At 33.3% G+C, this 14,022-nt stretch overlaps 1 protein-coding gene across 1 annotated transcript; it reads left to right on the plus strand.

Annotated features, from left to right (window-relative positions):
* Positions 1-299: 299 nt before the first annotated feature.
* On the plus strand, positions 300-10,937 carry LOC143080830 (dehydrogenase/reductase SDR family member 1-like). Its single transcript, XM_076256891.1, has 10 exons — positions 300-356; positions 2,710-2,827; positions 4,227-4,291; positions 4,938-5,081; positions 5,984-6,063; positions 7,794-7,926; positions 8,717-8,866; positions 9,505-9,589; positions 9,756-9,836; positions 10,633-10,937. The coding sequence occupies exons 2-10, from the start codon at positions 2,716-2,718 to the stop codon at positions 10,767-10,769; spliced, it is 987 nt and encodes a 328-aa protein (XP_076113006.1). The 5' UTR covers positions 300-356; positions 2,710-2,715; the 3' UTR covers positions 10,770-10,937.
* The last annotated feature ends 3,085 nt before the right edge of the window (positions 10,938-14,022 follow it).

The raw sequence follows: 14,022 nt of genomic DNA on the forward strand, positions 1-14,022 counted from the left end.
CAAAAAGAAAAGGAATATTAATGTATACATGGTATATAAAAGATGAACATTTCCTAAAAAAAAAAAAATAGTACTCAGTTTATCAGCTAACAGATTTTTTTATATTCGTTTGTTGTTTCAAAACTTGAACACTTTAACCGACGTAATATAAAACAAACATTTGATTTTGCTACAACAAGAACCTATTAAAGAAGAGTGACTTTTCTGTTGTTCTCACAAACCAACTTAATTTAACGGGGAAAACAAATAAATACACTTCCGTCGGCATTTGGTTCGTATTTAGAAAAGTTTATATAAAAATAGACACATGTCATAATTCAGGACGTGTGGGTCTTTTATCTCTCAACTTTGATCAGGTTGGTTGTTTATTACCACAATTGTATCTTTTATATTTAGTCATTTATAATGTACTTTTCTACATAAAATTGATGCAAAATATTAGAGTGACTGGTGTTTCATTAGCACTTTGATTGACACTGTATTATTATTATTGTATTCTGACCTAAAGAAAGTCTAAATAAAAGTTTACTATATATATATATGAGTTTCTGAAAATTTATCTTTAAGGATTTTGAAATTCTTTCCCCCAAACCCTGCAGAATGTGTTTTTTTAATAACTAACACATATTTTCACTTATTTCGGTTTGCCTCATCACAATAGCGACCAGGTGGCCCACAGGTATTGTTGTTTTGTTGTTCCTCTATCTGTCGTATGTCAATAATGGGGGGGGGGCAGCAGTTGCACAGGTCTGTCTCAACTAGCAATCGTCACAACTCGGCCGATTCCGTACCTCATCTTACTTGTTTTATAAATTAACTTATTGGTACCAGAAATATTATAGTGTTATTATTTGTCAAGGAGAGAAGCGAAGTTACCCGAGGATTGCCGATTGTCTCAACTAGGAAACAAAATCAGGAATGTAAACACGGCCATTTGCCAAAAGGTTGAATATTTACAAATTGTTTTGCTCACCTTGGCTGATCTTGGCCTGAGGGCAGTACAATCTTTTCCATTCTGCATCTCAATCTTTTGTCTTCACAACCTAACTAAGGTGTCTAACTCATTCATTCATTATTCAGAATAGGCATATTCTGATAAAAAGTCATGACACTCAACCTTTATACAGAAGCAAAAAATACATAGAGGGTCCGATATTGTCCTAAAAATATCTCTCCACAAATCGATCATATAATGCATCAGCTTCGTTCCACTCCCAAAAAAGAAATTACGAGGACAAACACGTAAAGCAGTAAAATTGAATTACCTCTACTTAATATTTTGCTGTTGGAAGCGGATCAGAGAGGATCAGACAACAAATATACGAGGTATTTTCATACCCTGCAAAGCTAACTTTGACTGTTCTATATCTAAGATTCTTGCCTCATTTATAGTAGGATGTTCCCAAAAATTCGAAACTATTGTTTTATGTTTCTTTCCTACAATTACAAAAACTTAAATGAATAATACCAAATGGAAGTTATATTTGTCTTCAAGTGTGTATCTATATGTGTTTGTCCTGAATATGCATGAACTATTTGCCACTGGACATTACACAATCAATCAATCAATCAATTAGCTATCAGTAACTTCGAGTACTGTCAGACCACGTGTAACGACCAGAATTATTCAAACTCATAAGCAGGTAGGGATTTTACTGTACAGGCTATAATTAAATATGAATTTCTTGAATACGTTCGATTTGGAACAGAACAGAAATTCTGCATGAGGCATCAACTATGTTTGTGTATGTGATTGTGTAGCCAGGGGACAGTGAAGTTTTTTTTAAATGTAGGATATATGTCAATATGTACTATCAATTATCCTCAATCAGAAAAGATTAGATATGAAAATACTAAACAGAATGTGCTCCCCAATAAATAGAAAAAAACAGTATCATACAGTCAAATACAAATACGTTAAATAAACAAACAATCTAATTAAAACATAAATGTCATATATCGTTAGGTTCATATTTTTGTCGAGCATACAGACTGAATAAACCATATTATACAGTATCAATGAATGTGTATGAAGTCAACACTCTATTTTTCTGTTGACATTACAACAACGTCAAATATATATTAGGGAGCTACCATTTGATTTTTTTTATGGTTGGGCTAGTCTGAAATTTGAAAAAAGGCAAGACAGGAGTTTTGAGTTAAAAAATAGACGGGATGAGCAACTCGGCAAAAAACAAAAGGCATGATAAACTAATAAAAAGTCAGTATTGAATAGAGTGAAAAACTAAAAGGCAGGATCGATTAGAGTGAAAAATAAAAATGCAGGACAGAGAATACAACTAAAAAAAAGAGCAGGACAATTTTTTTTCGTCCAAAAATTGATTGTGGCTTTTAGTTATGTTGCATATTTGTCTATCGTTTATTGTTTAATACATATATATCACACCGTTAGTTTCCTTGTAAAGTTCGTGTCTCAGATTTTGTATGTTATCTTGATTCATCTTTTTAAAATCTATTTTTGAGATTTGAACTCCGGTAAATTGCTTAATTTAAATTTGTCATATTTGGCCTTTTATGAGTTGCTATGCGATATGTGTTTTGCTCATTGTTGAAGTCCGTAGAGTGACCTACATTTGGCCTTTGGTCTTTGGTGGGAAAGTTGTCTCATTGACAATCATATCAAATATTTTTTTTTAATATGGATGACAATAAACGTCTTAATATCATTAACTTGACTGTTTGTTGTAGACAGTCATGACAAGATCGATGGCTGGTAAAGTGTGCTTGGTTACAGGAGCAACACGAGGAATCGGTAAAGGTATAGCATTACAGCTAGGACAAGCTGGTGCAACAGTCTACATAACTGGTAAGGGAATATAAAACTCTGACAATGTAAAAGAAAATTCCATTCATAATGAACTAACTTACTGTAGGTACGAGTGTTCAGAAGAACGAAAACGCGTGAAAATATGTTATCAGATTAAAATATTAAGTTAAAATTGTATTTTTAAACACATTTTACGGTACTACCTTAGACAGTTTCACCAAATTACTTCACCAGCTCTAATGTGTTCATCCTGATTTGGAAGTCAGAAGATACTGATAATAATCGTGAAACGTCGTTCCTATAGCAGAATCTATTCGGACTAGTGTTGCCTTATTGGTTTTTTTGTCGAGCCTGCAACTTTTGTTGCAGAAAGCTCGACATAGGGATAGTGATCCGGCGGCAGCGTTAGCTAACTTCTGAAAAGGTTTATATTTTAGAAGGTGGAAGACCTGGATGCTTCATAATTTGTATATAGATGCCTCATGTTACGAAGTTTCCGTCAGTCACATGTCCAATGTCCTTGATCTCATTTTCATGGTTCAGTGACCACTTGAAAAAAAAGTTCATAATTTTTGTAATGTTGAATTCTCTCTTATTATAAGTAATAGGATAACTATATTTGGTATGTGCGTACCTTGCAAGGTCCTCATGCCCATCAGACAGTTTTCACTTGACCTCGACCTCATTTCATGGATCAGTGAACAAGGTTAAGTTTTGGTGGTCAAGTCCATATCTCAAATACTATAAGCAATAGGTCTAGTATATTTGGTGTATGGAAGGACTGGAAGGTGTACATGTCAAACTGGCAGGTGTCATCGGACTTTGACCTCATTTTCATGGTTCAGTGGTTATAGTTAAGTTTTTGTGTTTTGGTCTGTTTTTCTCATACTTTATGCAATAGGTCTACTATATTTGTTGTATGGAATGATTGTAAGGTGTACATGTCTAGCGGGCAGAAGTCATCTGACCTTGACCTCATTTTCATGGTTCAGTGGTCAAAGTTAAGTTTTTAAGTTTTGGTCTTTTTATCTAATATTATATGCCAAAGGTCAACTATATTTGGTGTATGGAAATATATTATGATCTATATGTCAGTCCCGCAGGTTTTATTTGACCATGACCTCAATTGCACGGTTCATTGCACAGTGTTAAGTTTTTGTGTTTTGGTCTATTTTTCTTAAACTATAAGTAGTAGGTCAACTATATTTGTTGTATGGAAGCTTTGTTAGCTGTACATGTCTGCCTGGCATGGTTCATCTGACCTTGACCTCATTTTCATGGTTCATTGGTCTTTGTTTAGCTATCTTGGTTAATGTAAAGTTTATGTGACAGTTGTAATAAAGCTTTATACTTAGGACTATCAACATAATAATATCAATGATTAGTAAAGAAGGCGAGACATTTCAGTGTGTGCACTCTTGTATATATATATCCACAGGACGAACACTAACAGCCCCTAAAGGCGACCCAGTTGGAGGTTCATTAACTGATACGGCTAACGAGGTAAACTTGTTTTTTTTCTGCAGCTTATGGTGAATGAGTCTGGTATGGTCAGTATGGATATTATATGTTAATAAATCCTCACATTATAATGATATATTTCAAATAGCAATCATGAAAACAAAATCGATAACACATAGAGTGACACATTTATCACAATATATAAATAAAATCAGTTTGAATTCTAATCTATTGGTGATATTAAAATTGGGAAAAACTTTTGTTTTTAAAGCCAACACATGAACATTCCAACAAAATGTAAATAAATTTTATATATTAAACATTGTAAGATAAATATGTCGGACCGTGTTGGTTATGGGAACTTTGGATACACCAAACCAGAGACGTATATATGTCTCTGACCAAACTAAGTATAAGTACTTCATATCTGCCAATCAATTTAAATATAGTTCCGTTTAATCATATTTATATACGAGCACACTAGTTAACATAGGTGTGAAACAGGCAGTTTATGTATGCCCTTAGTTTAAAATTCAGTCACATTTTTGTGTTTTTCAAAATTATCAGTCAATATGTGATCTACAAGGTTCACAATAAAAGCATTATTCCTTTACTCTCTGTGTGTTTTTAGCTGTGCATGATTTGCGTCATGGACGGATACCCTTTATCCTTTTTTTCTATTTTTAAGATTGAGAGCAGAGGAGGGAAATGTATTCCAGTCCAATGTGACCACTCCAAAGACAGTGACATAGAAGAACTGTTTAACCGCGTGTCTAAAGAACAGAATGGGCAATTAGATGTTTTAGTCAATAATGCATATGCTGCTGTAAAAGTACGTTCGTATATTTTTTTAGCCTCTTCTTTTATTTAATTTGTTGCTCGCCTGATATTTTTTAGTTTGAATACGGTATTGTGACGCCTTTAAGGCAATATACATCGCGACCGCTATTATATAAATAGTTCAAGCATGCGCACTGTAAATTACTTGTGATTTGCATTTCATATTAATTCTCTAAGAATAGAGGTAATATTATTTTAGGTGTTTTTATTTCTATTATGTACAAGAACCGTTTTAATGCTATTAGAACTCAACTAAAAAACCGGTGGCTGCTTAAACATAAAACCATTTGTAAGTTATGCTGAATTCAGTTAAATGCGTTATTGTTTTTTTTTTTTATAGATGTAATATATATTTGTTCATCACGAAGCAATGCGTTGTCTTGGTTTGTTATACTTTATATTTTGTGTCAATTGAGTATTTGTATTTATCATATTAATTTGTCACCAATATCAATCTAAAGAAACAATACAAATATACTGTATTAGGGTTTCACCTCTAAGTCTTTGAAACATTTGATATAAAACACCGTTTAATGATATTAAAAACAGATCAACTTATAAAAAAGCCACTCCAAAAAAGAGCGATATAATGGACTGTAAAACACACATTAACGAAACATTTAATTACGTATATAACATACATATCAATATATCTTAGCATAAAACTCCATTTTATTAAAATGTAATTCTTTTGTAATCATAATCAGACAATAAAAAACAAAACACAAAATACTGTACATATCATAACCTCAATAATTATTAAGATTTTGGATAAAGATTTTGTCTGTGTATAATTTGAGCAGGTTGATATTGTTTATGGGCATATACAACATGTGTGACTGCTAATGTAATCTCATTACTATGTATTTTTATCAATTTAATTTATTTGTCTAGGCAATCTCTGATAACTATGGCAAGCCATTCTGGCAACAGCCCATCACAACGTGGGATACTGTAAATAATGTAGGACTAAGGTGGGTAAAGTCTAGGCAATCTCTGATAACTATGGCAAGCCATTCTGGCAACAGCCCATCACAACAAGGGATACTGTTAATAATGTAGGACTAAGGTGGGTAAAGTATAGGCAATCTCTGATAACTATGGCAAGCCATTCTGGCAACAGCTTACCACAACGCGGGATACTGTTCATAATGAAGGACTAAGGTGGGTAAAATCTAGACAATCTCTGATAACTACGGCAAGCCATTCTGGCAACAGCCCATCACAACGTGGGATACTGTTAATAATGTAGGACTAAGGTGGGTAAAGTCTAGGCAATCTCTGACAACTATGGCAAGCAATTCTGGCAACAGCACATCACAACGTGGGATACTGTTAATAATGTTGGACTAAGGTGGTTAAAAGTCTGGGCAATCTCTGATAACTACGGCGAACCATTCTGGCAACAGCACATAACAACGTGGGATACTGTTAATAATGTAGGATTAAGTTGGGTAAAGTCTAGGCAATCTCTGATAGATAACTATGGCAAGCCATTCTGGCAACAGCCTATTACAACGTTGGATACTGTTAATAATGTAGAACTAAGTTGGGTAAAGTCTAGGCAATCTCTGATAACTACGATAAGCAAATCTGGCAAGAGCCCATCACAACATTGGATACTGTAAATAATGTAGGACTAAGGTGGGTAAAAGTCTAGGCAATCTCTGATAACTATGGCAAGCCATTCTGGCAACAGCCCATCACAACGTGGGATACTGTTGATAATGTAGAACTAAGGTGGGTAAAGTCTAGGCAATCTCTGATAACTACGGCAAGCTATTCTGGTAACAGCCCATCACAACGTGGGATACTGTTAATAATGTTGGACTAAGGTGGGTAAAAGTCTGGGCATTCACTGATAACTATGGCAAGTCATTCTGGCAACAGCACATAACAACGTGGGATACTGTTAATAATGTAGAACTAAGGTGGGTGAAGTCTAGGCAATCTCTGATAACTATGGCAAGCCATTCTGGCAACAGCCTATTACAACGTTGGATACTGTTAATAATGAAGGACCAAGGTGGGTAAAGTCTAGGCAATCTCTGATAACTATGGCAAGCAAATCTGGCAAGAGCCCATCACAACATGGAATACTGTTAATAATGTAGGACTAAGGTGGGTAAAGTCTAGGCAATCTTTGATAACTACGGCGAGCCATTCTTGCAACAGCACATCACAACGTGGGATACTGTTAATAATGTTGGACTAAGGTGGGTAAAGTCTAGGCAATCTCTGATAACTATGGCATGCCATTCTGGCAACAGCCCATGATAACGTGGGATACTGTTAATAATGTAGGACTAAGGTGGGTAAACTCTATCTATTTATGTCAAGGAATAATTCGGCATCTGATACCTAAACAGTAGTGCAATATTGCTGTGCACGGATAGATAAAATAAAAACACATCAATCGAATATTTAATCGTGTCGCGAATGTTGTTCAACTTATTGCATCTCAGCTGTTTTGACCTCGACATGTTCAATTCCATAGCCTATCTTCTGTAAATTGTAATAGAATAATATGAATAATTTGTCCATATTTTTTCTGTATTTCATGTCTGATTTGATTAAAATAAGACCATATAAGGATTTATTACAATAAAGATGTTTTTGTTTCCATTTTTTACAAGCAAGACTTATTTATAACGAGCAATTTGTATTACTAACAATAAATGTTAACAATTATTTTTTTCTGTAGAAACCATTATCTGTGTTCTGTGCACGCAGCAAAATTGATGACAGCAAGGAAAACAGGTTTAATTGTGAATGTATCGTCAGCTGGTGGTCTTAGGTATCTCTTTAATGTACCCTATGGTGTTGGTAAAGAAGCAGTAAGTCAATAATTAAACAGCAAAATCAATGTTGTTATAGATTAGTTTCAAATCAAACAAATGTTTTAATGCGCTCTTTGTCACAATTATATATGCAAGATGTCCAATATTCCGAAAAGCCATTGTTCTGACACTCCACTCGGACAATTGTTCCTACATGATATAAATCAGCGATTGGATTGAAAGACAATTCTGATCAAAGTCTGAAAATATAATATGTAATTCAAAACGTCATTGATACTCAGTTAAATGATGAATAACAAAAAAACATAACTTCAACGAAATTTCAAGACAGAATGTCCCTACCAAATGGCAAAATCAAAAGCTCAAACACATCAAACGAATGGAAAACAACTATCAAATTCCAGACTAGTACAAGGATTTCCTTGTGAAGAAAATGGTGGATTAAGCCTAGATTAATATGTAGCTAAACCTCTTATTTGTAGTATGTAGTCACATAAAATTCCGTAATATTAAACATCAGTTTGTCAACACAATAAACACAAATAATGTACTGAAACGCTGAAACTAAAGACTGATTGTGACTTCTCTGTATTAACTATGGTTTTATTTATTTTTTTATTAACTGTAAAATGACAAAGGGGATCCAGTCATTTTTAAACTCCCATACCAGAAGAAAAGGGAGGTCTCAACTATAAGTCCTCATTCAAATGCATTGATCTTCCAAAAAAGGGAGTTCCGATCCCCGGAACCCTCCCCCTGTATCCGCCACTGATTGATAAGATTGTTTGTGACTTCTATGTATTTACTATAGTTTTATTTACTGTAGTGTGATAGAATGGCAGCAGACTGCGCTGTAGAGTTGAGAAAAATGAATGTAGCTTTTGTCAGTTTATGGCCAGGTCCTGCCATGACAGAAACCGTAAAGGATTTATTAAAAGATGGTGGTTTTGGTAAAAATAAACCGGCACCAGGCAATGTAAGAAACATATCAGTTTTGTGTTTTTGTATATTTGATCATAGTTAGTTTATACTTTGTTGTTTATTGTTTATTTATTTTTATTTGATCCGAAAGTGGTGTTAAAAAATTGAAAAATTAGAAATGATAAGTATTAAAGTAAAAACCCAAAGTGAATAAAGATAAAACTTTAAATGCAGATTAAAACATGCAAATGATGTCCTTTTGTAATGCATTGAAACTAACATATGAATTGTGAACAAATAGAAGGAATGTGGAAATGAAATGAAAAACATTTAAATGATCCAAATACAGTAATTTAATATAAACGATTAAAATTTGCACCTTTAAATTAAATTGAACTGGTAATGCAATAGAAAATAAGACTTTTTTCACTAAACTAGTATACATTTTTGTTACGGGGCCATCTGAAGCACACCTCTGGTTTCCGGAATTTCTCGCTGCATTGGAGACCATGGTGGAATTCGGCTATTATCTGCTCTTTGACACATTCCTATTTTCCATTCTTAATTTTATTTGACTTTTTATAAAGTAGTGTTAATAGACACGTGACAAAATCATTTTAAATAATGCACATTTCATAACTGTCAGGCCTTAGGATATGATGTAATTCGTTTTGTTTTTATTTTTATTTCAAGATGCCTAAAGTTGATGCTGCTAAGATATTTGAAAATGGAGAGACAACGGAGTATGCTGGAAAGGCAATTGTAGCCTTAGCAACAGGTTTGTATTATCATGCATCGATATTTACTGCTTTGTTTTGGTCTTGGTGTTTTATACCAACAGTTTTTATTCAAGAAAGTTGTTTCATTTCAATTTATTTGATTTATAATTGTCAGGTCAGGGACAGATTTGTTCATATTATTTTTTTCATTTGTGTATATTTCAGATCCAAACATTATGAAGAAGTCTGGTAAAATTTTATTGACAGCAGATCTCGGATATGAGTATGGATTCAAGGATATCAATGGTATATATATATAACTATATCTAAAGATATAAGTAGGATTCAAGGATATCAATGGTATATATGTATAATTATATCTAAAGATATGAGTATGGATTCAAGGATATCAATGGTATATATGTATATTATATGAGTATGGATTCAAGGATATCAATGGTATATATGTATATTATATCTAAAGACAATGCACTTATTTAAATAGCAAACATTTAATTAAAGATATTGGTCAGGCTTAGCATTTTGAAATTGAAAATGAAGCCATATAGATACAATTATATATGATTAAATGGAAATCTAGTGGTTGATATACAAACAACACCAAACAAAAGCAATGAGATAGCAGAACAGACAATTACAAAAATAAACCCTGCCAAAACCGGGAGTGAAATTTAAGCCAGGAGATTAACATATCCTGTAATTGATGACATCCCCACCAAATAACAAGCGACCAATCAATTCCTTATGGAGTCAATTAAACTTACAATCGACCAATCAATTCTTATGGTCGTAATGGAGCCAATTTAACTTTTGTTTTGGATTAAATTAACTTGGCTGACTGAGTGGTATATGTAGCTAAGTGTAACAAAATGTTTGATTTTTATGTTCACTTATTGTTCACTGGCATATATGATTAAGGTATATTGATGCAAGAATTCTACATCACACAGTACAGTTTATTTGTCACTGACCATTCTCATGGTTACATTCTAAATGATAAGTGCATTTTTAATGTTTTTGTATACATTAACCGTAAATATCAACCATATCTTTTTTTTTATTTTCATACATTTTGTTTCAGGAAAAGATGCTTTAAATATGAGACAAGTGAACAAAGTCCTCAAAATGAACCCGAAGACAGCATGGATTGCTAACTTTGTTCCAGATTTTGTATACATTCCAAAATGGATGTTGGCTTTAGCTGGAAATAAATTTTGATTACAACATGTGTTTCGGAAACTGTTTTATATATTGTGATACCTCCTGATGCGCAGTGAAAAGAAGACTTTCTAGCTGAATATAGATTTTTGTTAAGAATAATAGTATTTTGATGAGTGTTTGTAAACAAGGTTGTAATGTACATTAAATGATTGTATTAGTGAAGAATGTGTATGGTTTGCTATATTGATCATTTTAGGAAATTTCAGCAAATAATGTGATTCTTCAAACAGGGTTTATCAAATTAGATTTAAATACACATGCATTTACGAGTTACGTGACGTACTTATTCTGATTAAGATGATTTATGAAATTGATGTTACGTTCAAAAGAAGGTTCGATCAATACTCAATTTGGTCCAAAAGCACTAATACAATACTCAGACAGTAGATGATTTATTAAGGATTAATTGCATTTACTAACACTGGATTGATAACACTGCTGACGGACTGCTAGTACCCGAGGGTACCATTAGCCCAGTAGTACGTGTATCGGTTGTGATATGATTTATGATATACTTTTATGACATTCCCCGTTATTAAAAGAGCGTAGAAGATATCCTAATTCACCAATCGAAAACAAACTGGTCGTACGGTTGCCTATATAAAATAATTGCTTATATCAACTTCATTTGAAGTATGGTGGATAGTTGTCTCATTGGCAATCATACCACATCTCCTTATTTTTATATTGGCAACGAAATGACGAAACCAAAAAATAGCCATTACACAAACAACAGTATACAAAATATGGCATAAAGAACTAGACTGAGAAACACGTACGAACCACACCAAAACACTGGATGATCTAAGAAGGTGCTTTGGAAGGGTAAGCAGAACCTGTTCTACATGTTGTTACCATCATGTTGCTCATGTCAGTACAGATTTGGAGATATGTCTAATTCGGTGATGTTGCATTCGAGCAAAAGAAGACATGGTCGTTGTTATTACAGATATTCAATAACGGAAAAGAAAACTCGTGATGGCGTACACAAACTTTTCGAAGTGAAAATTTCAAGTTCACTTGGAACCCTTGCTTAAATGTGGCATCCGTCGTGTTGCTCATATTATTACAAACCCGGTAAATAGTCAAATAAGTTAGGTCACATTCGTGAAAAGGGAATGGGGATTGTAGTTTCGACATAAGGAATATGATATCATCTGTGAAACAGTTATTCCATTACGGTCAACCAACTCGTGATGGCGTCCGTAAAATTAACGAGGTGATTTCAACTTCAACATTTGGAACACTTGGATTGATAGCTGCTCACCGATCGTTTTTTGGAAAACACGTCCTCCAAACGTAACAAATAAGATGCCACTCAGATAATCAAGTATTTTGAAAATGTCGATTGTAGAGAACATCCTTATTTGAATCAGCGTAATTTTTTTAAAGTACGATTTATCTTAGGCACTGGCTACGGTTACATGGAAATGTAACAATAATAAAAATATTATTGTTACATTGGAGACTAATTGCCGAAATGCATGGTTGGGTAAGGACCTGATTAATTACGAATGTAACAATAACTATTGAGGCTACGGTTACATTGCGTTATTGTTACATGAAAAACAGCAATGTACGATGGGACTAGTAATATGTACCAAATAATAAAAGTTTAAGACATTTATTTTATATTTACAATACATACATTTATAAATATAATTTCTTTAATTTTTTATTTACAATGACAGTTTCTACATATGTATCCAGTAAGTGGTTTTTAACGCATATTTAATGTGTTGAAGTCCTACACATTTTTGATGAACGAACTTACGTCCTCCATGGATACATGGATACAGAAGTTCACAGTATTTAAGTTCAAAGTGAAACCATTGAACTATATTTTTCGCCTTTGGAGTACTCAGTCCTAATCTGGAGTAGTATCTTTAAGAACATCAAAACCATGATTACGTAAAACTATTTACACACCATTTGTTGAATAATAATATTTATTATTTATCATTATTACCAGCATTATTTAGTACATATGAAAGAATTAAGCAATTAAACTATAGATTTAAGTTTAATTAATCTAGCGTAAGTACATTGCCGTTTTTCATGTAACAATAACTCAATGTAACCGTAGCCTCAATAATTATTGTTACATTCGTAATTAATCAGTTCCTTACCCAACTTTCCATTCCGGCAATTAGACTCCAATGTAACAATAATATTTTTATTATTGTTACATTTCCATGTAACCGTAGCCAGTGCCTTTATCTTAACGACGAAAGAGATGATTTCACTTTTCCTAATTTGAACTTTCAATTACTTTGTTGCAACGTACCCTCATTGAAAGCTTATGCAATTTATTTCTCCCTCTTGAAATGATATTCCAATATTACAGGGCTTGCGTGTCATTTCTTGCTTTCTGTTTTAAAAAAATCTGATGGGTGGAGGTTGTTATTCAAGGATTTAAATTGGTTAAGTTTTTGTCATACGTTCAAATGTTTTATATCTGGGCGTCACTGGTAAGTCTTGTTTGGACGATGCGCGTTTTTGACGTAATGAATTTTAAACCTGATGCCTTTTGTTATCTATTATTCATGTGTTTCTTTGCCTAATACGTTCTCCTATTCATTTGTATTGTAGTCCTGTATTATTATGTTGTCATGTTTAATGTTATATTTAACAATGCCATCAAAGTGCGAGGTTTGGCATGCCACAAAGCACGGTTCAACCCACCATTTTTTTCCTTTAAAAATGTCCTGTACCCAGTCAGGAAAATGGCCATTGTTATATCATAGTTCGTTTCTGTGTGTGTAACATTTTTACGTTGTGTCGTTTGTTTTCTCCTATATTTCAGTGTGAATTCACATTATTATAAGACGTGTCACGGTACTTTTCTATCCCAAATTCATGTATTTGGTTTTGATGTTATATTGGTTATTCTCATAGGATTTTGTCTAATGCCTAGTCCGTTGCTGTGTGTGTTACATTTTAATATTGTGTCTTTGTTCTCCTCTGATATTTAATGCGTTTCCCTCAGTTTTAGTTTGTTGCCCCGATTTTGTTTTTTGTCCATAGATTTATGAGTTTTGAACAGCGGTATACTACTGTTGCCTTTATTTATAGAAAATGATGTAATCACCGATACAACTTGTCATTTGAATTTTTACTTACAATGAGCAAATGTTAGTTTCCCTAGTACGCACTTAGTCAATATATAAAAGTTTAGAAGTACCCTGTATATATTAAGTAAACAATTAGATTAACCTTAGACTCTTTTGTTTATGCTGCTCTATTATTT

Source organism: Mytilus galloprovincialis, chromosome 6, assembly GCF_965363235.1.
Source record: "Mytilus galloprovincialis chromosome 6, xbMytGall1.hap1.1, whole genome shotgun sequence".
In the NCBI taxonomy this organism is placed as follows: domain Eukaryota; kingdom Metazoa; phylum Mollusca; class Bivalvia; order Mytilida; family Mytilidae; genus Mytilus; species Mytilus galloprovincialis.